This window comes from Centroberyx affinis, unplaced genomic scaffold, assembly GCF_046629955.1.
Source record: "Centroberyx affinis isolate AG114_WGS23_722 - 3 ecotype Tasmania unplaced genomic scaffold, CSIRO-AGI_Caff_v1 ptg005488l_1, whole genome shotgun sequence".
NCBI lineage: Eukaryota > Metazoa > Chordata > Actinopteri > Beryciformes > Berycidae > Centroberyx > Centroberyx affinis.
The window spans coordinates 23,785-48,771 of record NW_027282753.1 but is presented as its reverse complement, the minus strand read 5'-3'; the positions used below and the strand labels follow the sequence as shown (position 1 = coordinate 48,771).

Below are 24,987 nucleotides of genomic sequence, written 5' to 3'. Positions count from 1 at the left end.
ACCAGTGATGAAGATGAGAAGCAAGATGACAGAGATGATGATTGGAAACCAGATGAGAGTGATGAGGACCTGAAGGAGAGCAAACCTGCATCACACTCACCAAACACAAGGAAGCGGCACATCAGACGTTCTTGTTTTAGGGCCAAGAGCAGGAAAGTGATCCAATCTTCTCCAAAGACTGTGATTGAGAACAATAACTCTTTTCTCTCCTGTAAAGTCTGTGGATCTCTGCACGGGTCAATGAGCATTTTGTTCAAACACACCTGGAGTCACGTGGACGATCAAGGATGTCTGTGCGGGGTGTGCGGAGAACATTTGGAATCTGCAGAGGCGTTGGGGGGTCATCTGCAAAGTCACCAAAAATCTCATGACTGTCCTGTTTGTGGAAAGTCTTTCCTGACCATGGAAGGCCTCAACGAGCACGCCACTTTACACACAGAAGAGAGACCATATGAATGCAATATTTGCCATAAAGCATTCACTCAGAAGTCGGTGTTGAACAATCACCGGTGGGTCCATGTGGTGGATAAACCACACAAATGTGATGTTTGCCATAAAACATTTGCTCACAAGTCAAAGTTGAGCAATCACCATTGGGTCCATGCAGTGGATAAACCGCATAAATGCGATATTTGCCATAAAGCGTTTGGTCTAAAGGCACATGTCAAAGCTCACCGCAGGATCCACACGGGTGAGAAGCCGTTCCGCTGCAGTGTGTGCGGTAAATCTTTCTCTGACCTTGGATCTTTATCCCGCCACAGGTCGGTCCACACAGGGGAAAGGCGCTACAGCTGTCAGTTTTGTGAGAAGCGCTTCAAACTTCCTGGAACACTGAAATCCCATGAGAGGATTCACACGGTTAGAGAGAAACCATACCTCTGCGATGTTTGCTGCAAAACATTCCGTATGAGTTCCGGGTTAAAGGCTCACTTGAGAACCCATACCAAGGAGAGGCCGTACCCTTGCAGCGAATGTGGAAAGGCCTTTTCGACCAGTGGAGATCTGAAGATTCACATGAGGATTCACACTGGGGAGACGCCATACTGCTGCACAGAATGTGGCCGGTCCTTTAAACGCAAGACTCATCTCAACACCCATCTGAGAGTCCATTCTGGTCAAAAACCCTTTGTATGTGGGGTTTGCGGTAAAGCGTCCTCTCGCCTCGAGCACCTCACCGTCCACATGAGGACCCACAGCGGGGAGAGACCATACCAGTGCACTGTCTGTGACAAAGCCTTTACTCAGGGCCACTGCCTCAAAACACACATGAAGAGTCATGAGGTTGGAGAAAACTCATCATCAGATGGATCCTAAAGTCCTAAAAGATTATTACATTTTTCTGTAGTTTCTGTTCTCATTCTCTCCAAAAGAACTATTGACCCTTTGCAAACTAATGATTGACATAGCAGTCCATCAATCTGTGCTTAGTATCCGTCTACTTCCTCTGACATTGTTGCTCCACAGTTCTGACAGAGCCTCCATCACCGCACTGAGAATATTGGAATACGGCTGTTGTTGCAGCAGTTTGACTCTTGACAAGGACATAACACGGTAAAAATGTGGGTAGTTGGGGAACTGCTGAGGCGGATAGTAACATCTTTGGTTGTGTGCATCTTCAATGTTTGTTGGACATAGCAACAGTAACTAAGTGGGTTGGGAGTTAACAAATGTGTTGCTAACGGTCAATTGATGGCTATTTGATGAAAGAATTTCGAAGCAAATTTAACAACTTTAAGTGTTATTTCATGTTTCAGTTTCAATGTTTTTTTCTCAGTATTCATACCAAAGTTAAAATTTTGGCCCATGAACAAGCTCTAGATGATTTAAGATCATCATGTGATAGATCATTTGAGAAAAAAGAAAGTTACGTTTTCCTAAACGTTTAAGAAGGTTGTATTAGATGCTAGTAATATAAGCAGCATGTACATAGCCTTTTGCTTTTTTATGCGTTGAATTGCGCTCATTAAGCTTTATTAAAAGTAACTTTTGCTTTCAAGGTGACTCCTACTCTTCTTTTTGTTTTTGTTTTTTTTACATATTGTAATGATGTAGTGCAGGTTAACCTCTCGTAGAATGAAGTGTATTTTCTATATCCATTAGCACAGTATATAAACTCTGCAATGTTGCAAAACATATACCCAGGCCTATTTAACATTATTCATCTTCTTTTTCATTTCAGCTTAATAATGCTGTTTAGACAAAAGCGCAAACAAAGAGTAAAGTACAAATTGATTAATTGATGTCTGACGTCGTCAAGGCAACACGTGATCTCACAAAGTGCTGGCCCGTTCCTCATGTACCATTTGGAGCCCTCATGACTTCTTGCACTCAGGAACTACAGCTGCGCACACAGGAGACGTCAATTAAGTCCGAGCGGGCTCAGGGTTTAGTCCGTAGGGGGGACATTGGGATCGGGCTATACTGTCTCTGGAGTCAGGTACATGCAATAAAAAAAAAACAAAAAAAAACCTGCAGGACCGGAATTGAGTAGCGAAGGTAGTCCAGAAACTACCAAAATGATCAGAATTTTTTTTTACTAGAGAAAATCATTTGTATTGCACATATTTTTTCTTTATTTTGTACAAAATTAGGTTCTTGTAGTCAGTATTTAAATGTTGCGGATTTGTATGAGTGGCGCTTTTATTCTGAAAAGAATGAACCGGAAGTCTGCTTGTTGTTCTGGCTGACTTAACACACTGGTGTGTAAAGCAACATGGCGGACGAAAGTTGAGGAGAGAAAAGAGGCAATCCTCTCGGTCTTCCCGGTTGATCTGAGTCTAGTAGTTCCTGATAGCAGTCCGGGTTCAAAGCTGTAAAGCTGTAAGCAGCCTAGCCGTTTAAAGTCAGCGGGTTTCTTCCGGATCCTCGGTGCTAACTTTGTGCTGTCTTAGCTCGGATGTGTTATGCTAGGCTACTACTGTGTTAGTCCTACGGTAGATGTGTGGATGTGAGGAGGTGGGAAAACAAAACTGACATCTCAGCTCATTTTGACAGATCATTTAATAAGGAAGAGAGTGATGTGAGTGGGACTTCACTAAACTCTGAGTTCAGGCTCATCATAGTCATCGTAGTCTGTGAAGCTAGCGAGCTACTAGCTAAATGCATGCTGGGTAGTGTAGTTCGGTCACTAATTTTGTCGTTCATGTAAATAATGCAGAGTGGATTTTTGTGAAATTAAGCCAAATGAGATGTGTTGATGCTTAGTGCAACATATCTCAAAATCAAAACCATATGCGTTTTAGATTGCTGATATGAAGAAACCTTCCGTACACTGACAGGGCAGTCAAACAAATGGCTGACGGAAATGACGTCAATTTCGGCACCCCCATTGAAGTTGATAGGTCCAGATTATTCAGTCAAAAATTGTGTCAGTTCAGTTCATTGAGTGGCCTGAATGCGTTAAATGTGATTTCTCTAATGGTTTATTTTCTTTTTCTTCCCCGTTTCTAAACTCCCATTTAGAGCAATTTATTAATTCATGAGCAATTAATTCATGAGAAATTAATTAACAATTAATCTAAAAAAAATATTGAAATCGCAATATGCAATTAATTGCTTAAGAGAGAGAGAGGCGTCCAAAATCCACATCTAAACAAGGTGTTTTAGTGCTGTGGGTAATCTTTGGTCCATAAATCAAGTACAATATTGGTGAAAACCTTTCATCAGACTTAAACTCAGTAAATCCTGCACACATATTTTTTTTCTTTAAACAATTTTAAAGGTTTAAAAAAATAGGACAAGAAAAACTTGTGATGATATGAATCACAGTTTAAATCGCAATTGCAAGATTCTGTCAAATAATCACAAAAATCGATATTTTTGGCAATATCTTCCATTGCCCGACCCCACCAGACCAGACCGGACCGGACCGGACCGACAAAATCAAAGATGTCTGGGGGGGAAAGTTTTGCCAAACGGCTCCAGTCAGCAGTCTTGATCCTGTTCACACCAAAGGATAATCTTGACTGACCGACATGCCCACATTCAAATCGGGCTTAGAATCAGAGTTAAAATCAGCCAGTGTGATCTGTGATTCAGGGAGGAAAAGAGTGTTTAGAGTGCAGTGTGTCACTGCAGCAGAACAGCCTGTAGGAGAGAGAGAGAGAGAGAGAGACAGGTAATTCATGCAGTGAAGTGAGACGGGATAGAGATCGCTGATAGACGGGTTTCTACTGTACATTATGATGTGGAGGAGGGGGGAGGCAGTGGGATGTGTGGGGAGTTACAGTCTGTTGGTGCTGCAGATGTAATGGGAAGGAGGTAGTGCTGAAACGATTAGTCGATTAATTGATTAGTCGATCGACAGAAGTAATCGATAATCGTTTTATTCATTTATCAAGTAAAAGTGTTTTCTGAATTGGTATGGAATGATTGAATTTATTGAAGTGGAAACTGATTATATAAATCAAACTCATGATGCTCTTACCAAGTTTTTATCCTATTAAAACCATATTGCATTGAAAAGTCCTAGATATTTAGTTTTCTTTAAGATATTAAATTGATACTGGACTCTTGATTTGTTCTGACTTGACTTGCTGTTCTACATTTAGACTTGGGACTTGACTTGGGACTGCTGGTTCAAACCTACAGCTTGTTAACCAACAAATATTTTTTTGCAGGTGAAGAACAGCTGAGCTGAATTTGGTGTTAGCCACTAAGGCAGAATGAGTTCTTCAGAAGAGGTGAGAGAAATATCACTGTGATGTTTTGTTATTTTGTAGATAATGTTATCCTGGCTATTGAAAACTTAATGTTGTTCTGTGGATAAGATAATGGCTTATAATTCTCTCTCTGTGTGTGTCTCTCTCTCTCTCTCTCTCAGGAGGAATTGGGCCTCTTACCTCCAGTGGAATTCATCTGCAAGGAGAAGAAGAGAAGAAGAGTGAAGAGAAGTTCCACTCAGGAAGACGCGACTCGTCCGGCCTCCTCAGGTTCACTCTGCTCACAGCTTTGATTTCATTTCACACAGACACAGCAGTTAAAAGGTAAATTACTGTAGGACAGCAGAGGAACATTTACATTGATTTATTGGATGGTTGTTAGTTTACTCAGAGAAGGATGTGATGTAACGAGCCTGCAGCATCTCAGGATCAGATGAAAAATGTTGGAACTTTTTGTCGGATCATATTGATTCACTCTCTGAACCTTAATGCAGGCGGTGTTATTCTCATATGGACACACCACATTTTTCTTTATTTTTACTATTTTCTACATTTTTGAATAATAGTAAAGACAGTAAAACTATGAACTAACACAAATGGAATTATGCTGTGACCAAAAAAGTGTTATATTTTAGATTCTTTAAAGTAGCCGCTCTTTGCCTTGATGGAAAGGCAAAAGGCTTTGGAAATAAATGTGTACATAGGATCAACTTCACTATTTATATTTGTCTAAGAAACTAAAGCATTTAAGCAGAAGCCTTTAGATCAAAATGGCTTTAAGAGAATGAAAAACATAGAACATTCAATCAGGTGGGTCCAAAGTTTTGACTGGTAGTGTATGTAACAGTTATAAATTGTTATTTACCAGCTATCAGCCGCCCCCTAAGCATCAGCATTGGCCCTTGGAATAACACATACTGATCAGCCTCTAACTGTCATCCTTTCTTTTTCTTTCTTTTTTCCAGGATTTAAGTCCCGGTCGTCCCGGACTCGGGTTTCCTCCTGTCCTGAAGGTCAACAGACGCCCCTCCCCTCCACAGCCTCTCAGCCAATCAGGAAACGGAGAGGCAGAGACAGAGGCGGAGAGAGACCCGCAAGTCATGTCTGCCAGCAGTGCGGGAAGGCGTACTGTAGTGCCGAAAATTTAAAAGTGCATTGGCGTATTCACACTGGAGAGAGACCGTATCACTGCGACCAGTGTGGGAAGAGTTTCATTAAATCGGAAGCGTACAGGAATCACCAGCGTGTTCACACTGGAGAGAAACCTTATTCTTGTGACCAATGTGGGAGGAGTTTCAGTCAAAGAAGTTCCTTCAACCTTCACCGGCGGATCCACACTAAAGAGAAACTCCCCACCTGTCTGCTGTGTGGGAAACACTTCCTCACATTCCAGGCTCTCTCAGTTCACCAGCGTATTCACACCGGAGAGAAACCATACTGGTGTCCGCAGTGCGAGAAACGCTTCCGTACTCTACAGAACCTCACGGTGCACCAGCGTGTCCACACCGGAGAGAAACCCTACCAGTGTCCACAGTGTGAGAAACGCTTTGTGACTTTTCAGAACTGCACAGTGCATCAGCGCAGTCACACAGGAGAGAAACCATATGGCTGTCCGCAGTGTGAGAAACGCTACGCTACACTTCAGAGCCTCATGGTGCACAAGCGGAGGCACACCGGAGAGAAACCGTACGGCTGTCAACAGTGCAAGAAAAACTTCACTTATTTATCGACCCTGAACAAACACCGGTGCATCTGAACTGCTTAACGGAGCTGGGTGTAGAATTTTAACACCAATAAATCATTGCCACAGTAATTTTGAGACATTAGTACCTTTACTGTAAATAAACAAGACCTACACTGCATTGTGCGCCACTGGGTCTGATTTTGCGCGATATCTCCTGAATTACTTTATGCCACAAACGGAGGTTGATTTATGGCACAAAACAGGAGGCGCGAGCTGTCAGTGGCAGATGGTGTAACGAGAGAAAGGTCTGGCTGCCGTGCATCACCCAGGTGGGTGCTACACATCGGAGGTGGATGAGTTGAGTCCCCCCCCCCCCCCCAAATATGTGAAGTGCTTTGAGTACTTAGAAAAGTGCTATATAAATGTAATCAATTATTATTATCATTATCATTATCATTATCATTATCATTATCATTATCATTATCATTATCATTATTATTATTATTATTCTAGAAAGAGAAAGAGAAAGTACTTCACCTTTGAAGAAGCAAAAAAGGCCAGGAGGGGAAGTGGGGACAAACGGCACATCTTTGTGACAGGAAGCATTGAGATTTATGGGAAACGTGGTCGTTAACAGCATCATCTACTCCATGGTTTCATTTGTTTACACTAATTATACCAAGGTGTTACAATTAATTAGACAATGATATGTTAATGTTTATTGTTACGTATAGCACCTTTAAGAGTGCCGCCTACTGATCCGTGACTCCATTCCGCCCAAGTTCTCACACAGCTGACTTCACAGCAGTGTGATGTCACAGCAGTACGGTGGCGCACTATGTGGAAATTAGAGTTCCCTTTGCATCAATTTGTACTTAATAAAACTTGATTTTAATTGATATGTAATTTTTGTGTTATGTTATGAACTTTGCACTTTTCATTTGTAACACATTTCAGTTGACTTGTGCTTTGTTACTGGACAGAAGTCTTTGCTAGTATGAACTAGCCTGCTAACGTTACTAGAGCTATTAGATAGCTAACGTTAAATCGAAACCAGTTGTGGTGTTATTTATATTCAATATGTTGTGTAAGGGAGAAATCTTTAATAAATCCGACTATGCAGTATGCTGTTTGAAAGAGTGAAATCTCATAATTGTGTCTCTACACACACACACACACAATTTTACGACCCTACTGTTACACAAACAACAATCCCTTCTTCTGTAACAGGAGTTCATACACAACAGACTCACTGAAAATGGCGACTCCTTACCTTCATCTAGAAGTCCAGACGATATGAATCATGTCGGCGTCCTGATCACAGCAAGTATCCGTCAAACAAAAGTAAAAGTAGTTTTAGTTACTAAAATGTGCGAAAAACAAAGAACGTCAATTGATTACTTTGCAATTCTTTGAAGCAAAGATTGGTTTCCCTTTCTGCCTTGGATGTGTGTTGTTTACATATGAAAGCTTACAGGATAAGTTTGTCGATTTTGTTCCTCTATATAATTCCTCCCTTCATCCTGTAGTACTTGGACCCACAGACAATATTGGCTCCAGAGTCAGCTGTTAATGAGTCCAGTCTCAGTCTCTCAGCAGCTCAGTGTGACAGCAGCAGCCGGACTGAACTGCTTCTTGTCTCGGCTGATCAGAGGCGGTGAGATGAAGAAGGTCGTCAAATTCTGACTCTGATGTCTGAAAATATGGGAAATGCCTCTTCATCCAAGTTCTGCATGAGCAAAATGAGAATAATTTTCCTCATCTTGCATCTTGACTGATTTTAAAGGAAACATCTAACATTCTGTTTTCAAGTTTGTCATTTGATGGTGATTTTTAAAGCCATGTGTAGAATATTTACCTCAATATATCATTATCAATTTCATTTTGACAACATAGTATCATGGCTGTAGAGAAATGAGAGCATCACGGTGTAAATTTGTTAATTCTATGTGTTGCTCCACATGTGTTTATTCTGTTCGCCCCGGGGTTTTGATTTAGTACAAAATGTGCAGGACAGACTTGCAGCATAAAGAGCCTCGACTAAAACACAGAGGACTCACTTTGAAGTCCAGATGCTGTTCAGTCCCGCAGCGCTTCGCTTTCTGTGCAGCATCAACTGTTGCTGTCGATGAAGTTCCTTCAGTCCTGAATAATCAGGATGAACACATCATTCACCAAGAAGAGATCCACTCTGCTGTACAGCTATGCTCCAGTAGGTTAGCTGTCTTTCAGTATCAGTAACTTCTTAACCAAAATGTTTTGTTAGTTGCCAATTAGTCACAGATTTGGATATAGACAGATATCTAAATGGCCACAGATTAGCTACTGCAGTTACAACATGCAAAGTAATGAGACGGACACCGGACGAGCAAGCATCACTGAATATTTTATTTATTAATTTGCTGTTTTTGTGCAAATAAAGGATTAGTAGTCAGTATTTAAATGCTGTAGATTTGCATGAATGTCACTTTTATTCTGAAAAGAGCGGACCGGAAGTCTTACTCGTTTTTATGTCAGTCAGGAGGAACAAGCAATTCTAGCTGATTTTACGGCTTTTTATTATTCAAGAAATGTTGAAACATGTTTTTGCCAGTAAGCGTTTTATTGTGAAGGTTGTGACCGGATATGTTAGCTTTTGTTGTAGCTGGCTTGACACTGGTGTGTAAAGCAACATGGCGGCCGAGAGTTGAAGCGAAACGTAAACAGAGAGAGAAAAGAAGTTTCCTCTCGGTCTTCCTGGTCTTCCTGAGTCTAGTAGTTCCTGATAGCAGTCCGGGTTCAAAGCTGTAAAGCTGTAAGCAGCCTAGCCGTTTAAAGTCAGCGGGTTTCTTCCAGATCCTCGGTGCTAACTTTGTGCTGTCTTAGCTCGGATGTGTTATGCTAGGCTACTACTGTGTTAGTCCTACGGTAGATGTGCACGGTTGTGCTCGTCGTAGCGCCGCGGAGAGCGTCCGGTAACTCCGACCAGAAGACTCCAGGTCAGATAGAGGCCTTGGCGACCAGGGAAAAGCCTTTGTCTTCCTCTGATGAAGAAGCAGCTCAGGCTCACGGCCCTCGGACTGCTTCAGGTAGGAGCTCAACAGTATGAACACACCAACGGGACACACGAGCTTTCTGCAGCTGGCTGCTAAGCTTTGATCTGATGAGCTGCAGTCCAAACGCTTGTTTTAAATAAATAAAAGTATTTTTTCGCTGCCGTAACTTCCTGTTATCATCCATCAGTCACAGAACTCGCTAGCTAAACATTAGCTTTGTGCTAAACTAGAACTCGTAACTTACTCGTTTCTTAATTGAAATCGGTTTATCTATAGTAATAATCTCTTAGTTGATGGTTAACAGACTCTACTTTGTGAATCGATGCTCCTTTAAATCGCCTCTGCATCAGTTTGACGGAGCGGAGCCCGGAGTGACGTCACGAGATGACCTCAGACTGACAGCTGCATTAAAACAGGACTGCTTTGTTTCAGAATCGCAAAATGCAAAAGTCGGCCCAGGAAGACAGTTTCACACTGTAAACTGTGAATAGTGAGACTCATTACTTTGCTGCTCAAGATTACATAAAAATGATGGTCAACAAAACAGTCTGGGCCTCACTAGTTGGATACTGCAGATGGATATTGACGGAGAGATCCTGGATAGACTTCTTTAACCCCTTTTTCACTTTCACTTTAGTGATGGAAGTTGATATAGTGCGTTTCTCACTTGCTCTTTACCCGGTGGAAAAGTAAACTGCTGAAAGATTTTAAATACTGTGATACAACCAGAACAGCTTGGCTCTGTGTGTTATGATGAAATCAGCTGAGCCACCTCCAAAATCATTCAATATCATGAGACTTTATTAGTGTTTTCTGTCTTGTGGTTCATTTCCTGGACAGACAGAAGATCTACTGCAGCCTCAGTAAGACTATTAGGCTACAATATGGACGAAGAAAATAAAGCATAGTGTCTTATCCATTGCAACAGATTTATTGACCCGTAGACCACCAAGCCTGCTGTCACTTCTAAGTAGGGCTGGGCGATAATTCAATATTATCGTTTATCCTCTTTCAGTGGAATCATATTGTGATGATATGAAGATATTTTGATATCATGACACACATTTCTGCTGTCTAAATTGATGACGACAAGCAAATTTTACTTAAAAACTCTGATAAAATGAGGTATGGTAGGAATATTATTTGAAAATTTCAGTTTTGTTTGAGATCACACCTAACATTACCATTCAGTTCAATGAGATGAACATTCATTTGATTATTTAACGTGATTTTGCATACATGAATCATATCGTGGTATATATTGATATTGAGAAAACTCCTTATGATTATCATGATATTGATTTCAACCATATCGCCCAGCCCTACTTGTAAGCAGTAAGTGTCAAATACACTGAGAGTGATTATCCATTAAGATCTGGTTATTCCTTTATCATCTATGGTCAGTTTTGATACTGCAGGGAATAGTTGCCTGTGATGAAGGAAACAGCTGGAGTGGAAAAATCCATCCGTCTACTTGTGCAGCTGTTTACTGAATACGAGCGATCTGACATTTTCTTGTAAAGAAGTGGGAGTCAAACACGCTTATTCATCAACGTCAGCTGGCAATGGTGAATGTAAAGCACTCACCGCAGGTTTAAAACGAAGCGAGTCTGAAGTTGATCTTCGGTTTTTGTTTTTTTAATTATAATAGAGGGCAAAGATCAAGCAAAAATCACCAGAAATGTATTTAGAAGCCTTCAGTGAGAGACGATAAAGCGGCTCGGTGCAGTTTTGGTGTCGATGATTACTGGGATCTACGCTTGTGTCGCCGCTCTGTTCTGTTTTCATGGCTTTAAAGGAATAGTTCACCCAAAAATGAAAATCCTGTCCTCATCTCCTCACCCTCATGCCAGTTGAAACACAGGTGAAGTTTGTCCATATAACACACAGGGAGGCTGCAGCACAACTCCATAGCAGCCTTCTCCAAAACAACTGAAGTCAGTGGGGACCAGTTCTTCAGAGTTCCAAAAAGACCTACAGTATATTTACACCATCATTTAGTGCAAATCTGAACTACAGCTGATTGATTTGCAACAAATAATGGTGTATAGGTCTTTCTATTCACAGTGTGATTGTTTGGCTGTTTTTGTGTTGGAGCTCTAAAGAACAGGTCCCCATTGACTTCAGTTGTTTTGGAGAAGGCTGCTACCAAGTTGTGCTGCAGCCTCCCTGTGTGTTATATGGACTAACAAATTTCACCTGTGTTTCATTTGAGCATGAGGGGGAGTAGATGATGACAGGATTTTCAGTTTTGGGTGAACTATTCCTTTAACCAAGCGATGCAATCAAAATGAAGAGACTGGAAGCACCTTACATGTGCAATGTCAAAAATGTATTAAAAGCTTAAAAAGCGCATAAATCAACAACAGCGCATAATGAGCAGGTGAACATATATAGGCTATAAACATGCAGAATATGCAACGCGTTTTGAGCTCAGTGCTCCTCCTCTGGCAGCATATTTACCAAGAGAGACTGATCCTATTATCTATCCTATCCTATCTATCCTATAAAACTTACCAACCATTTTTGGATGATATGTTGGCCAATTTGACTTTGCTGTAAACCCTTCAAGCAGGACAAAATAAGATAAAACATTTTTCTTTCTCACTATATACACATGCAGCTGTGGTGTGAGTGATTGCCATTCAGCACAGAACTGTCAGTACGCGCTATGACAACACTGAAGGGAATTTCAGTATCTTGGGAAACTCATGTTAACCAAATGTGTTTTCTCATCCCAAGCTAATTTAACATCATCTGCCCTGAGCAGCTTGTTTCAGTTCATGTAATTCTCCTCCTGCACAGGAACATCAGTTTCCTCTTGGGAGAAGTTTTTGTGGCGGATCTGTCCGGACTTTTCTCTTTCATTTGGAAATAGAGCACTGTGGAGCAGAGCATACTGCTTTTAAAGGGCACGAAAACAAGTGATTTGATTGGTCAAGATTGAAGACAGGCCCAACACACCTACTGATAATGTGTTCCTCCTAATCCAACCCTGTTTCCAAATGCATCGCCATTGTGAATACATTGCTGGCAGAACATTTGATCTCCTTACCAGTAGTAAGAAATAACTGGGTAATGTAGGAAACTAGGAATAAGCCTCCGCTGTCTGATGGTCCAGTAACATGTAGATCCGGTGGTTAGTGAATGATGCTGCTCTCTGACGGTCTGTAGATTTCTGACTCTGTAGTATGGCTGAAAGATATTGTCAAAAAATTAAATCAATCAATCAATCAATCAATTAATTGTTCAGCTCTATGCTGCAGCCTGAAGTCGTCTACAGTCTCCACTGCTGGGTCACTTCTTCTAACATTGGAACCGGCTTCTGTATAAATGCTCAGTCTGGAGCTGAAGAGATTGTTCCATCACATCACATGTGTGTTAGTAGATGCTACAGTCTAGTTGGTGTTGTTGATACTTCAGAAAACGTCCAGCTTCTTAACCAACAAACATTTTATTTTGCAGGTGAAGAAGAAGACAGCTGAGCTGAATTTGGCAGTAGAATGAGTTCTACAGCAGAGGTGAGAGAAATATCACTGTAAGGTTTTCTTATTTTGTAGATAACATTATTAATGACTTAATGATATTGTTTTGGAAACACTAGCTAGCTAGCTATTGATAACTTAATGCCATTCTGTGGATAATGTTAGCTTATTAAACTAGCTAATAATATTATTCTATGGGTGACATAAAATTGGCATTGGGTAACATTAACGTTTTTCTAACTTACGATATATTACAATGCAGATGAAGGCTCATAATTCCCTCTCTCTCTGTATCTCTTCATCTCTCTATCAGAGTCTGTGTCAGGAGGAGCTAGCTCTCTCTCTTAAGGAGGAGCTAGCTTTCTCTGTTAAGGAGGAGCTACCTTTCTCTGTTAAGGAGGAGCCAGTCTTCTTCCCTCTAGTGGAGTCCAGCAGCATGAGAGGAGAAGCAGAGAGCAGCTCCACCCAGGAAGACGGGACTCCTCCAGCCTCCTCACCCACACACCAGCTACATATTGGTAAATTACTGCAGAAAACCAGTAAAAAAAAAAAAAAAAAGAAGAAAATTACCACAGGACAACAGTAAAGAAAAAACCTTGGTAAATTAGTAGAGAACACCAGTAAAAAGCTGACCAATTCTCCACCCAATTACATACCCATCAGGCGTGGTATTGGTCAAGGTTGCCCGTTGTCCCCGCTTCTTTTTATTTTATCGACTGGCACAAGCTTTACGTCATTCTGATGTTGATCCTATCACTATTTGTGGTATACAACATCTTATTTCCTTATATGCTGATGCTGTGTTGCTTTTTATTAATAATATGTTATCACTCCTTTTTTATATTCAATTTGTTTGAATGTTTCAGCAATTTTACAGATTACAAAATACATTTTCAAAAATCATCTGTACTGTTTTTTTAGCCCCTCCAACATGTCAATTTCTGAGATTATGTGCGTAGAGAATCTCTGATATTTTGGGATGGAAATATATAAAACCTATTTATTAACTATACAGGGTTTTTAGGTGAGGACTGATTTAGAAACATGGTCATCTTTACATCCTTTCAAGCTCATGTTTCTGTTGTTAAAATGAATGTGTTGCCCCATATAGACTTTGTTATCTCTATGATCCCTCTGTATGACTCCACCGTCTTGTTATTGGTGTGTCATGGTGAGATCACAAAGTATATATAAAACAACAAGGCTCAAATTAATTTTAAATTCTATCAATGGGCTTTTGTTTTAAGAAGAGTAGCCACATAGATTCATCCCAACACTCAGCCTGCTTGGTGATCTTTTGATTGGGAACGGCCCTGTTGTAACAAGTAATAATGGTCTCTATTTATTTGGAGATTTATTTGATTCAGAAGGTTCAAGACAACTGTGAAATGGGAAACCTCCCATTTCCTACTTAACTCAACCTTCCAATTTAAGTATCAAACTGTATTTGTTGAGCTTAAAAATTCAGTTTAAAAGCATAAAATGTTATTTTTTGTTCTTACATTTCACTGTGAACGCCGCCATGTTGATTTATGTTTATGTGACAGAACTTTATGTTGGGGAAGTCGGAGCTCAGAGAAGAGTCCCAAGTTTCTGACTAGGAATTACGAGTTGGAAGGCTGTTCAAATGGATTTTTCCTATTTGGAAGTAGGATGTTTCCCAGTCCCAAGTTGTCTTGAATGTACCATTATTCATTTACTCAATTGCAATCATTTTTTAACTTGCCAGATTTTTCATTTACAGGCAGCAGTAAAAGCTTATGATGTTCTTTTAACATCTAAAGTAAACAACTACCTGTTAACAGATGTATAATATGGAAAGTGTTTCAAATGGTTTTGTCACAAGGATATATGCAAAAAAATTTAAAAGATTAGAACAATTTTAAAGTTTTTTACTAAATCATGAAATATTTGAGATTTTGATTGAACATTCTATGGAATAATGTCCAAATAACTTAAAGAAATCCAACTTTCAATTCAATTATAATTTTGTACATAAAACCTATATTACTCCATACAAAAGGTTCAGAATGTCACTATCCCCCTTTAATGTTCATTTTGCTCTGATGTTGTGATGAGTACATTGAACAATAGGACATGATTTGTGTATGGCTGCCCAATCTGCCCCTAAAAATTATTATATAAAAATAAAATAATTGATTACAAAAAAAGAATATAACAGGACTCCAAATGGTGTTTGGTTAGTTGTAGATTGACTTTCTTTCTTTCAGGAGAGACATCGGAGTTGTCCTGTACAGACGTTTTCTCCTGTCCTGAAGGTCCAGAGAGTCTCCTCCCCTCTCCAGCCTCTCAGCCAATCAGGAAACCACGAGACACAGACAGACCCAGATGTCACCGCTGCCAGCAGTGTGGGAAGGCGTACACCGCATCAGGAAGCCTGAAGATCCATCAAAGGAGTCACACCGGAGAGAAACCGTACCACTGTGACCTCTGCGGGAGGAGTTTCATTAATTCCAACGGATACCGGCAACACCAGCGTATTCACACCGGAGAGAAACCGTATTACTGCGAACACTGTGGGAGGAGTTTCAGTCAAGCGGGCGCTTTCAGGCAGCACCAGCGGATCCATACTGGGGAGAAACCACACCAGTGTACGCAGTGTAATAAAAGCTTCATCCGGCTGGGCGCCCTGCAGGCACACTGGCGCACGCACACCGGAGAGAAACCACACCAGTGTCCGCAGTGTCAGAAGAGCTTCAGTCAGCTGGGTGTTCTCCAGGCGCACCTGCGGACACACACCGGAGAGAAACCCTACCGCTGCCTGCAGTGCGAGAAATGCTTCGTGACATTTCAGAGCCTCTCGGTGCACAAGCGGATTCACACCGGAGAGAAACCGTACTGGTGTCAGCTGTGTAAGAAAAACTTCACATATTCGAGCACCCTGAGGAGACACAGGTGCGTCGAAACCACAGAAGACCCTCACTGTCCACAGTGTGGAGCGAGCTTCTCTCTGTCCAACCAGCCGTGGAAACACAAGTGTCCAGATCTCAGTGCAGAACCTGGACTTTAAATCAGAGCTGGGTTTACATCAGCTAAAGCAAAACTACAGGCTCTATAATGGAATACATTAAGGGGTGGAATTTCAGGATTTGAGTGAAATTTCTACAAGCCTGGACAAATGATGACTACCCCAGATAATGTAATATTCAAGTTTTAAAAACACAGATAATGCTCTTAAATTACATACATGCACAAAAATTTAAATTTTGTGTTGTTTTATATATTTTATATTTTATTATGTAATGTAATGTAATGTTCCATTGTAGCAAGGCAATCATGTTAAAAATATATCCACAATATTTCCATCATCCTTACTCTTTTTTTATTCATAATTATGAGACTTTTTTTTCTGGAGGTGTTGGTGCTACATTTGGTTTTTGGATGAGGTTTGTTTGTAGTTCTGCTGGTGGCGTTAACATTAGTTGTCACCTCAGATTTGAGCATTGTCGCAATGGCAACAGTCCGCTCCGGTAGGCCGGCTGAGGCAGTGATGAGCACTTGGATTTTTAAGTGGAACCAAAGAAACAGAACACAGGCAGCTGATATTTCTCTGACACCATCACTAAATGTTGGTGTTTCACTCACCGTGGGCGAGCTTAACATCCTGAATACATCAGTAATGAGATTAATAATTTGGCTCCAGAGTCAGTGGTCAGTTGGAGCAGTTGCCTCTTGTGGCAGAGCTGTCCGGATGGGGTTTGTTGTTTCTTCCTGTTGTCTTTGAGATTAACTAAGTTGTTTCCAAACTGCCAGAGTCAAGGTGCTGCCTATAAAAATGTCAGTAAAGAGAACAAAAAAGTAAAGCGCAACAGTAGCTCAGTAGAAAAATATAGACTCTGTTTATTGCATTAAAAACATGTTGTTTAGGCCTTCGTTTGATGAAGGCCATCAACTATTTTATTCCCTTCTTTCAAATAAAAGCTGTAAAAAATGTCAGCTTTGAATGGCAGGAATCAAATTCTCCATTTTACACTTGTCAAGTGGAAAATAATCGCATCAGTAGGGAAACAAGGAACTGCTGAAATCTGATTGGCTGTTGGTGGTGAAAATCCTGTTGAGCGTCCGAACATGGGCCGAGTTTCTCTGTTCGCTCTGGAGGAAATGAACGGACTTCTCCATTCTCTTTTATGGCCTCTAAAATAGTTATTGATTAATTAGGACCCTGCAAAATGATCCTGCTGTTTAATCAGCTTCCTGTCAGGGAGACGGAGTGACTTGGCAAAGGAGAAATGATCACTAACAGATGAAACAATTTTTATCACAAAATTTGAAAGAAATAAGAATAAGGATTTGTTCTCATGGAAAATTACTAGGAAAAATTTTACATGCAAAAATGTACATGTCGAGTTTACATTTTTGCACTGTGTATTTTGAAGACATTAGACAAGTGATTGGAGAAGAAAACTTTCACAAACACACACCTTCGTAAACTCTGTTACTGTCACACACATTATTTATTTTACCAAATGTCAGTTGTGCTTTATGATGCAAATTATATTTTTAATGAGGTTCCTGATGGACTTTGTCTTTTTACTTGTTTGAAAATGTAAAAAATGAAACTTTTGCACAGTTTTGGAACAGAGAATAACTCAATGTTTAGCTATTATGTTTTTCTATTATGAATGCTTATCAATATGTATTCTTAATATGTTATTGTGCCTTGTAATAGTTTTGGAATTGTATTTTGATCTATATATCTTTATGATCATTTAATAATTAATATCTTCAATCTTTTTACTTCCTACATCTTGTTTGTGTTCTGGTTCGCTCGTTGAAATTCTGCCTGAGGAAAACACAGAGTGCAGTAGAGACACAGCCTTCCTGTTATTTGACAGAAATGGCAAAGAGTCAAATGAGCACAAACATATACACACAGAGAGACATATATCTATATGGGTTATAACATTATCCAGTTGTCAGATGAGATTTAATATTGTTCTGATTGAGATGTTAGTACAGTTACATGTTCTATGTAACTGTACCAAAGTGCTTTACAGAATTGGTTATAAGCGACGAGAATAAAAATGCTAAGAATAAAACAAGGAAAAGGGACAGGGAATAAGAAAAATTTAAACTTGAACGATGCAGAGAATAAAGCAAAGGGCCGTTTCTCACGTTCTTTCGTAGTAAAATGTTTCGTCCAACTTTTGAAACACGATGCTAACGCATGCTGCAGGGTCCTGCGATTCAGGTGGAGGCGCTAAATACAAAAACTGCTAAATGAACAACTGTAAATGAAGAAGTAGAAGTGGGTTCTGATGTAAACGTCCCAGCAGTTACTGAGCAGCTCAGTGTGACTCTACTCTGCTTCCTTTGGTTAATCAGCGGAGATCTGATGGACAAGGTCAAATCCTGATGCTGAGATCCCAAAATATTGGAGATGCCTCTTCATCTTGACAAAATTAGAGAATATTAACCATCTTGCAATCTCTATTTGAAAGACGAACATACAACTTTCTCTTCATCTTTTTCTTTTAGAGGTGATTGAGCAGTGCTTAATTTGTAAATGATGAGGTCCCGGGACACCGAGGGGTCGGTGTTCCTGTGAGTCGGTCTGGAGGGAAAAGGTTCCGGAACAAATCAAGACAATTTCGCATTGGAGGCAGGTGGTGCTCAGTGCAGCCATACAGCTGACTGTAGACCAACAGCCTGAACATTACTAAATGACCGACTATATGACCTTAGAGCTCCGACTATTGGGGACCTATAACAATAATTGATTATTGCATAGGCTACATAATGCTCATTTTTACAAACCTGCCCTTCAAATAGTGGACTAAAGATGTAATTGCACTGTACACATAAAAATACCAACATAGGCTACTATGAGACAACCTAATCATACATAAAGGAACCTGCAATGGCTTCAACCATTTACCAGAGAAATTCTGGTTTGAGTAGTTAGGCATCAATATTCAATACAAATACTTTCATAGGATATCGATTTTGAATGTAGGAAACAATGTCAGCAAATAACACAATAAAACGTGTCGTGGTGCAGCTGGAAGTCGACCTGACTGCGACACTCAGCTGGACCTAATAAACTAACCAATTCTCATGTTATTACCAATTATTTCTGGACACTCATAACATGCACAATTGCCCGCATATTTAACTGTGGGACTTACAGGTCTGCACTCAAAACAAAATCTGTTTTGCAGTTATCTATGCAAATATGAATTTTGATTGTCCCAGCAGAGAACTAATAGATTACAGAATATGCTAACACGTTTACAAACAAAAAAAGTCAGGCTTACCGTGTCTAATTTTCCAAAATAGTCCACACAGCAGCCATATGGACAGCAAATTACACTTTTAGCCATGACGCTGTCTGAAGTTTACCATAGCACACTCTGCAGAGCAGCTCACTCGTGTGATGTGATTACTATGCGCTTACTGTTACTTTCTAATATGGTAATCACCTGTCTTCATATGGAAATGAGACAGTTAGGTTTTTGGAAGGGAGGGGAAAGGAAGGAAGAGTCAACTATTGGGAGTTATTACATGGCAGACAAAAAAAAACGTTTAAGCACTGTGACTGAGAACGTGTAAAAGTAGAAATTTCTTAAATCCACACTCAGTCTCTGCCTTCAGTTCACGCTGCACCAGGCCTTAATGCTCCAGATATTCACCCAAGTCATCAGAATGAAAATCAACTTTGACGTCTTATTCAATATTTGTACATAAATTGTAATCAATCAATTGTATTTATCAATTTGTATATCAATGTTTTGAAGTGTTATGAAAATGTTTTATAATGCTTTAAGAAATAAAAGAAAAGTTGTTTCAAAGGTTTTTATTGAAACACGAATCAGGAACTTGTGGATGTTGGTGAGAGGAACTTCACTTTTTTCATTTATGGAGAAGAAATGGTGAAAAAGGTAAACAAAAAAAAGAATATATAATAAAAGAATAGAATATATAATTAAAATGGAAAAGAAAAATACTGACCATGTCTTCTGACCTTCATGTTCTCTTGCATCTAGGAAGCTCACTGGGTAGCATTGATTGAAAATAAAGAAGCTTTGTGATGATAAAAAACTAAATCTCATTTGGCAATTGTAAAACGTGTTAATGGTACAGTTAGTATGGGAAATGTGCATATTTGCAAGTTAATGTGAGTGGAAAACATTAAATCAACAAAGGAAATTTAGGTTAAAATACACATTATTTCAAAAAATATCAGTTCATCAGTTTGAACATTCTTTTCAACTGTCAACCTTTACAGCTTATTGAAGTCATAAAGATACATAGAAGTCACTCAAAGTCTATAATTAAAAATAAATAAAAGATAAAATTAAAAATATAATTGATCACATTATTTGTTAAACCAAATGCTTGTTTTGTGATCAGTGTGTCTGTGACAGAGAGAGAAAGTGTGAAGGTGTGTTTCCATTCTAGATAATAAAAAAAGGTGCTGATGTTTTCTTCTGGTATCTGTTTAGCGGCAGCTGTTATCAATCTGTAGATTCTATTTTAGTTGGTCTCATTATGTATTATGTAATCCATTATATGTTCTATAGTTCAGCTTTAGTTTATGGGATGGCTAAACCCAGGTGGAATTTGCATCTTATTTTCAAGCCATTTATTCCGGATTACAGCAAAGGTGCCGCCATGTTTTTGTTGAACTTGCTGATGCTTTGATGTTCCACAACGCCAAACAAAAGCATAATCCAGTTTGCGGAAACGATAAGTGTATTTTATGTATGCAAAGTAATTGTTACTTTGTAGTGGCAGCCATAAAAAAAGAAACAATCAAAAATTCTACCTGTAATCTGTCACTAATTGGTGTCTACTATACGTATGAGTTTCAGTGAGAGGATTAGGCCTGGGCGATGTACAAAATGTAATATTGCGAGGCTGTCCCACCAAAATATTGTGATATTTTCCCCCTATTTATTTTTAACAACAGCCATTTAGTGTTATTTGCTCATTCCTGCCGTTTCCAGGAAAATAGACTGAATGTGGAAAAGGGAACCAACTTGAAATGAAATGACCAATTTTTCACTACAGCTATGATTGTATTTTATTTGTTTTTGTGTGTGTGTGTGTGTGTGTGTGTGTGTGTGGGGTGGGGGTGTGTGTGTGTGTGGGGGGATTATTCGGTATCACAGTAAATATGTCCCAAGCCTAGAGAGGATCAGCAGACATGGATCACCGCATGCCACTCAGTGTGACGTCAGACGTAAGGCTCCGCCCCCAGGGAAAGTGCTGTGAAGGAAAAAGGTCCTGAGGCCATTTAGGTCATTTAGAGTAGCAGGTCAAAGGCAGCGGTGTCTCTTCAGGTGTCCGGAGTGAACGAAGCTCTTCTGACACTGCGGGCAGCGGTAGGGTTTCTCCCCGGTGTGGATGCGCCGGTGCACCGACAGGTTCTGAGACGTCGCGAATCTCTTCTTACACTCCAGGCAGCGGTAGGGTTTCTCCCCGGTGTGAGTCCGCTGGTGCCGCTTCCAGTCGCAGACGCTGGTGAAGCTCTTCCTGCACTGCGGACAGCAGTAGGGTCTCTCTCCCGTGTGGATCCTCTGGTGAACCGCCAGGTGCTGCGACGTGATGAAGGTTTTCTCGCACTGCGGGCAGCGGTACGGTCTCTCTCCGCTGTGGATCCGCTGGTGTCTGGAAAGACTCTGCACGGTGGTGAAGCTCTTGCCGCACTGGTCGCACTGGTACGGTCTCTCTCCGGTGTGGACGCGCCGGTGCTGCCAGTACGTACTGGAGTGACTGAAGCTCCGGCCACATTGGTCGCACTGGTACGGTCTCTCCCCGGTGTGGATCCTCTGGTGCTCAGAGAGTTTTTGAGACGTACTGAAGTGCTTGTCGCAGTGGCTGCAGTGGTACAGCCTCTCTCCGGGCCGGGCCACTTCGTGTCTCGTTAGTTTCCCTAACCCACGCTGCTGACAGCGGTGAGGTTTCTCTGCGGTGTTAATCCTCTGGTGTCTCTTCAGGTTTCCTGATGTAGTGAAACTCTTCCCACACAGCTGGCAGCAGTGACGTCTGGGTCCGTCTGAGTCTGTCTGTTTGCTGGTTGGCTGAGAGGCTGCAGGGGGGAGGAGCTTCTCCGGTCTGATCTCTCCGCTCTCCAGCAGCCGGCGGTACAGCTCACTGTGACTCCTCTTAATGTGTTTGTGGAGGAAGATCTGAGACGTGAAGGAGTACAGACAGTCAGGACAGGAGAAAACCTGAGAGAGGGACGACTGGGCTTTTCCTCCTGAGAGAGAGAGAGAGAGAGAGAGAGAGAGAGAGAGAGAGAGAGAGAGAGAGAGAGAGGATTATGAGTAAAGTCAAACACACAAGGCAGTCAGTGAACTATATCCAAAAACCAACACCTAAAATCAGGCTGGAAACAACCACCAGCCAAACACTGGTTGATGTCTGTCTTTGGTCAGCAGTGTTGGGAAAAAGATACTTTTAAAAGTAAATATAGCTGCAAGCTGCCATGAAAGAGGTTCAAGCCTTTACTGACAGGTAATGTGGAAAAGATTTGCAGTGCCAGGCTTGAAATGTCACTCCTGTTCCCTCTTCAGGCCGAACTACATAAAAAAGTTGCAGTTGTTCAAATTTCAGTAATGCGTAAACTGAGACTTAGCAAGGATTTACATTCAAACTGGCCTACAGCTGAAATTAAGTTTTGAACTGAATTTAAGATCTGAACCCAACAAAGACTTCTGGGATGAGCGAACTAAGTTCCCAGTATGTAACTGGAGTCCCAGCCTGTCTGAAATGAGAGAGTTGTGGTGGAAGCAGAAATAACTGGGTGGGAAATGGAACAAAGCTCTTCACACACTTAAGGAAGAGTTTGACATCTTCTGTGTTCCAGTAGAACTCAAACTTTCAGAGTAAACACCTCGGCAACGTCTCTGCTGCCCCAAGAACCTCCGAGTGAATTCTCCCAGCATGCACCAGAGGCCGCCTCATGTGTTCCTACACACTGACATTCTTTTAAATCTCTTCTAAAAACACACTTATATAGACAGGTTTTTATGTCTACACCCTAGCAACCACATAGAAATACCATAGCAACTGGTACTCTACAGCAAGCCCACACATTTATTATTGTTCATAATTGCAATTAATTAAAAAAATGTAATAAAAGCTGTGAGCAGAGCCAACCTGAGGAGGCTGCAGGAGTTCTGTCTGCAGGAGTGGAGCTTCTCTCTGCTGCTCCTGTACTGCTGCTGGAGGCGAACTGAGAGAGAGAGAGACAGAATGTATGTGAAAAGTTCTGTTTTCTTAATTGGATAAGGTTATGTTTTGCTGGTTTATGTTTCCTCAGAAACACAAGTGACATAAACATAGAAACAACGATAGTCAGTAGACAGTGGAGGCACAGCAACACACACGCACACACACACACACACACACACACACAATAATACATGGGAGGGGATGGAATTGTTTTTCCGTTACTTCATTTTTTTTTTTTGTTATTTAATAATTTAACTGATGATTAATCTCTTGTTACATGCTTTGGCAATATTGTTTGTTTGTGAACTGTCATGCCGATAAAGCACCTTGAATTGAAAATTGAATTGAATTGACAGAAAGAGAGAGAGGATAGAGAGGATAATCATGTATCTGTATTGTCATATATCACATTATGTTATCAATAACCAAGGTAATAGGCCAATGTTAACCACACTAACATTAAAGAAATAGTTCACCTCAAAATGCATTTCAGTCATCATCTACTCCCCTCATGTCAGTGGAAACTCTATTGAAGTTGGTCGGACACCAAACACACAGCGACTTCGTCCCTGTAGCTCCGTCTCAGCCTTGTAACAAACTACTGAAGTTAAGAGCCGTCTTTGTGAAGCTCCATAAAAGCAGAAAATGTCCATTGCATTACGCCAAACAGCTCTGCAGCAGAATCAAAGTGTTTTGTAGCCAAACGATCAGACTGTGGGTCCAGAAGTCCAATATTTACCTCATTGTCTCCTAGGTTTTCTGCTTGTTAATGTGGGGCGATCTAGAACAAAGCATCGACAGTGAGGAAATTCTAGGAGATAATGAGACTCCAGTGGACTCCAATCAGTATGCACAGTGTCATCGTTTGGCTACAAACTATTTGGATTCTGCTGTAGAGCTGTTAGGAGAAATGTGACAGACATTTGAGCTGGAGCTGCGGGGGCAAAGTCGCTGTGTGTTTGGCTTTGCTGCCAACTGCAATACATTTCAACTGACATGAGGGTGAGTAGATAACGACTAAATAAAAATTTTGTGAACTATTCTTTTAAGTTCTCAAATGTCATGCTAATTAGACTAATGGAGTTACCTACAAAATACCAAAACATTACAGTGATATTTCTCTCACCTCTTCTGAAGAACTCATTCTGTCTTAATGGCGAACACCAAATTCAGCTCAGTTGTTCTTCTTCTTCACCTGCAAAAAACAAAATGTTTGTTGGTTAAGAATCTGGAAGTTTCCTGAAGCAGCAGTGACACCAACAACAAAAGGTTAAATTTTCTGAAGAAAATTTGTGTGCTTGCTTCAGCAAGACAGGTTGAAGACAGTTGAATTCATCACAAAGAGATTAAATGTCTTTAAATTTTGAGTATTTGGATCTTATGCAATTTATTTGAAAGCCAAAAGTCTTTCTTTGTCGTTATCAATACATGAAAGGATAGGTAGGCCTAATAATGTTTTTAAAGGTTGTAGTATTATGGGTTGTAGTAAAAGCAGCAGTTGTAATATCAAGAGTAGAAGTAATACAATTAGCAGTAGTAGTAGTATTTGGACTATCAATATTAGAAACAGAAGTAGCACTAGTAGTAGTAGTAGCAGAGATGTGGGTACACAGTGAAATACACTGTAGATGGACATATTTGACTACAGCAAATGACTGGATCACTTTAGAAAAACTTATCATTACTACAAAAAATGACTGAATACAAGCCTTCAATGTTAAGGGTACTATGTCAGTAGAGCTCCCCCCGGCCTCAGAAACATGACACAACAGTACAGGGAGAATCAACAGTGTCATGAACAGGACTCCAGTCTGTGGGTCTCCCCCTGGCGCCATAAACACGTTACTATAGATAGTATTCGATCAGCGTCATCATGGTCGCCGCGGCCATATTGTTGACATAGCGCTAATAGGAAGCTA

General features: G+C 40.6%; 2 protein-coding genes across 2 annotated transcripts; one reads left to right on the top strand and one right to left on the bottom strand.

Annotated features, from left to right (window-relative positions):
- Positions 1–19: 19 nt before the first annotated feature.
- Positions 20–17,295, top strand: LOC139667384 (zinc finger protein 585A-like). Its single transcript, XM_071546836.1, has 7 exons — positions 20–1,296; positions 4,823–4,931; positions 5,627–6,409; positions 9,282–9,413; positions 12,867–12,901; positions 13,179–13,383; positions 15,097–17,295. The coding sequence occupies exons 1-7, from the start codon at positions 241–243 to the stop codon at positions 15,894–15,896; spliced, it is 3,120 nt and encodes a 1,039-aa protein (XP_071402937.1). The 5' UTR covers positions 20–240; the 3' UTR covers positions 15,897–17,295.
- A 3,852-nt stretch (positions 17,296–21,147) lies between these two features.
- Positions 21,148–24,247, bottom strand: LOC139667386 (zinc finger protein 436-like). The gene is made up of 3 exons (XM_071546837.1): positions 24,195–24,247; positions 22,994–23,069; positions 21,148–22,091 (listed from the first exon to the last, which is right to left on the bottom strand). Exons 1-3 carry the CDS (start codon positions 24,210–24,212, stop codon positions 21,148–21,150), a joined length of 1,038 nt encoding a protein of 345 aa, XP_071402938.1. The 5' UTR covers positions 24,213–24,247.
- Between the last annotated feature and the right edge of the window lie 740 nt (positions 24,248–24,987).

What these genes read in the sequence shown, in the direction of transcription:
- LOC139667384 (XM_071546836.1), top strand. Translation starts at nt 241, where the DNA reads ATGAGCATTTTGTTCAAACACACCTGGAGTCACGTGGACGATCAAGGA. An exon ending in GACTCGTCCGGCCTCCTCAG is followed by an intron (nt 4,932 to 5,626) that starts GTTCACTCTGCT and finishes TCTTTTTTCCAG; the next exon opens with GATTTAAGTCCCGGTCGTCC. An exon ending in CACACACCAGCTACATATTG is followed by an intron (nt 13,384 to 15,096) that starts GTAAATTACTGC and finishes TCTTTCTTTCAG; the next exon opens with GAGAGACATCGGAGTTGTCC.
- LOC139667386 (XM_071546837.1), bottom strand. An exon ending in AACTCCTGCAGCCTCCTCAG is followed by an intron (nt 22,092 to 22,993) that starts GTTGGCTCTGCT and finishes TCTCTCTCTCAG; the next exon opens with GAGGAAAAGCCCAGTCGTCC.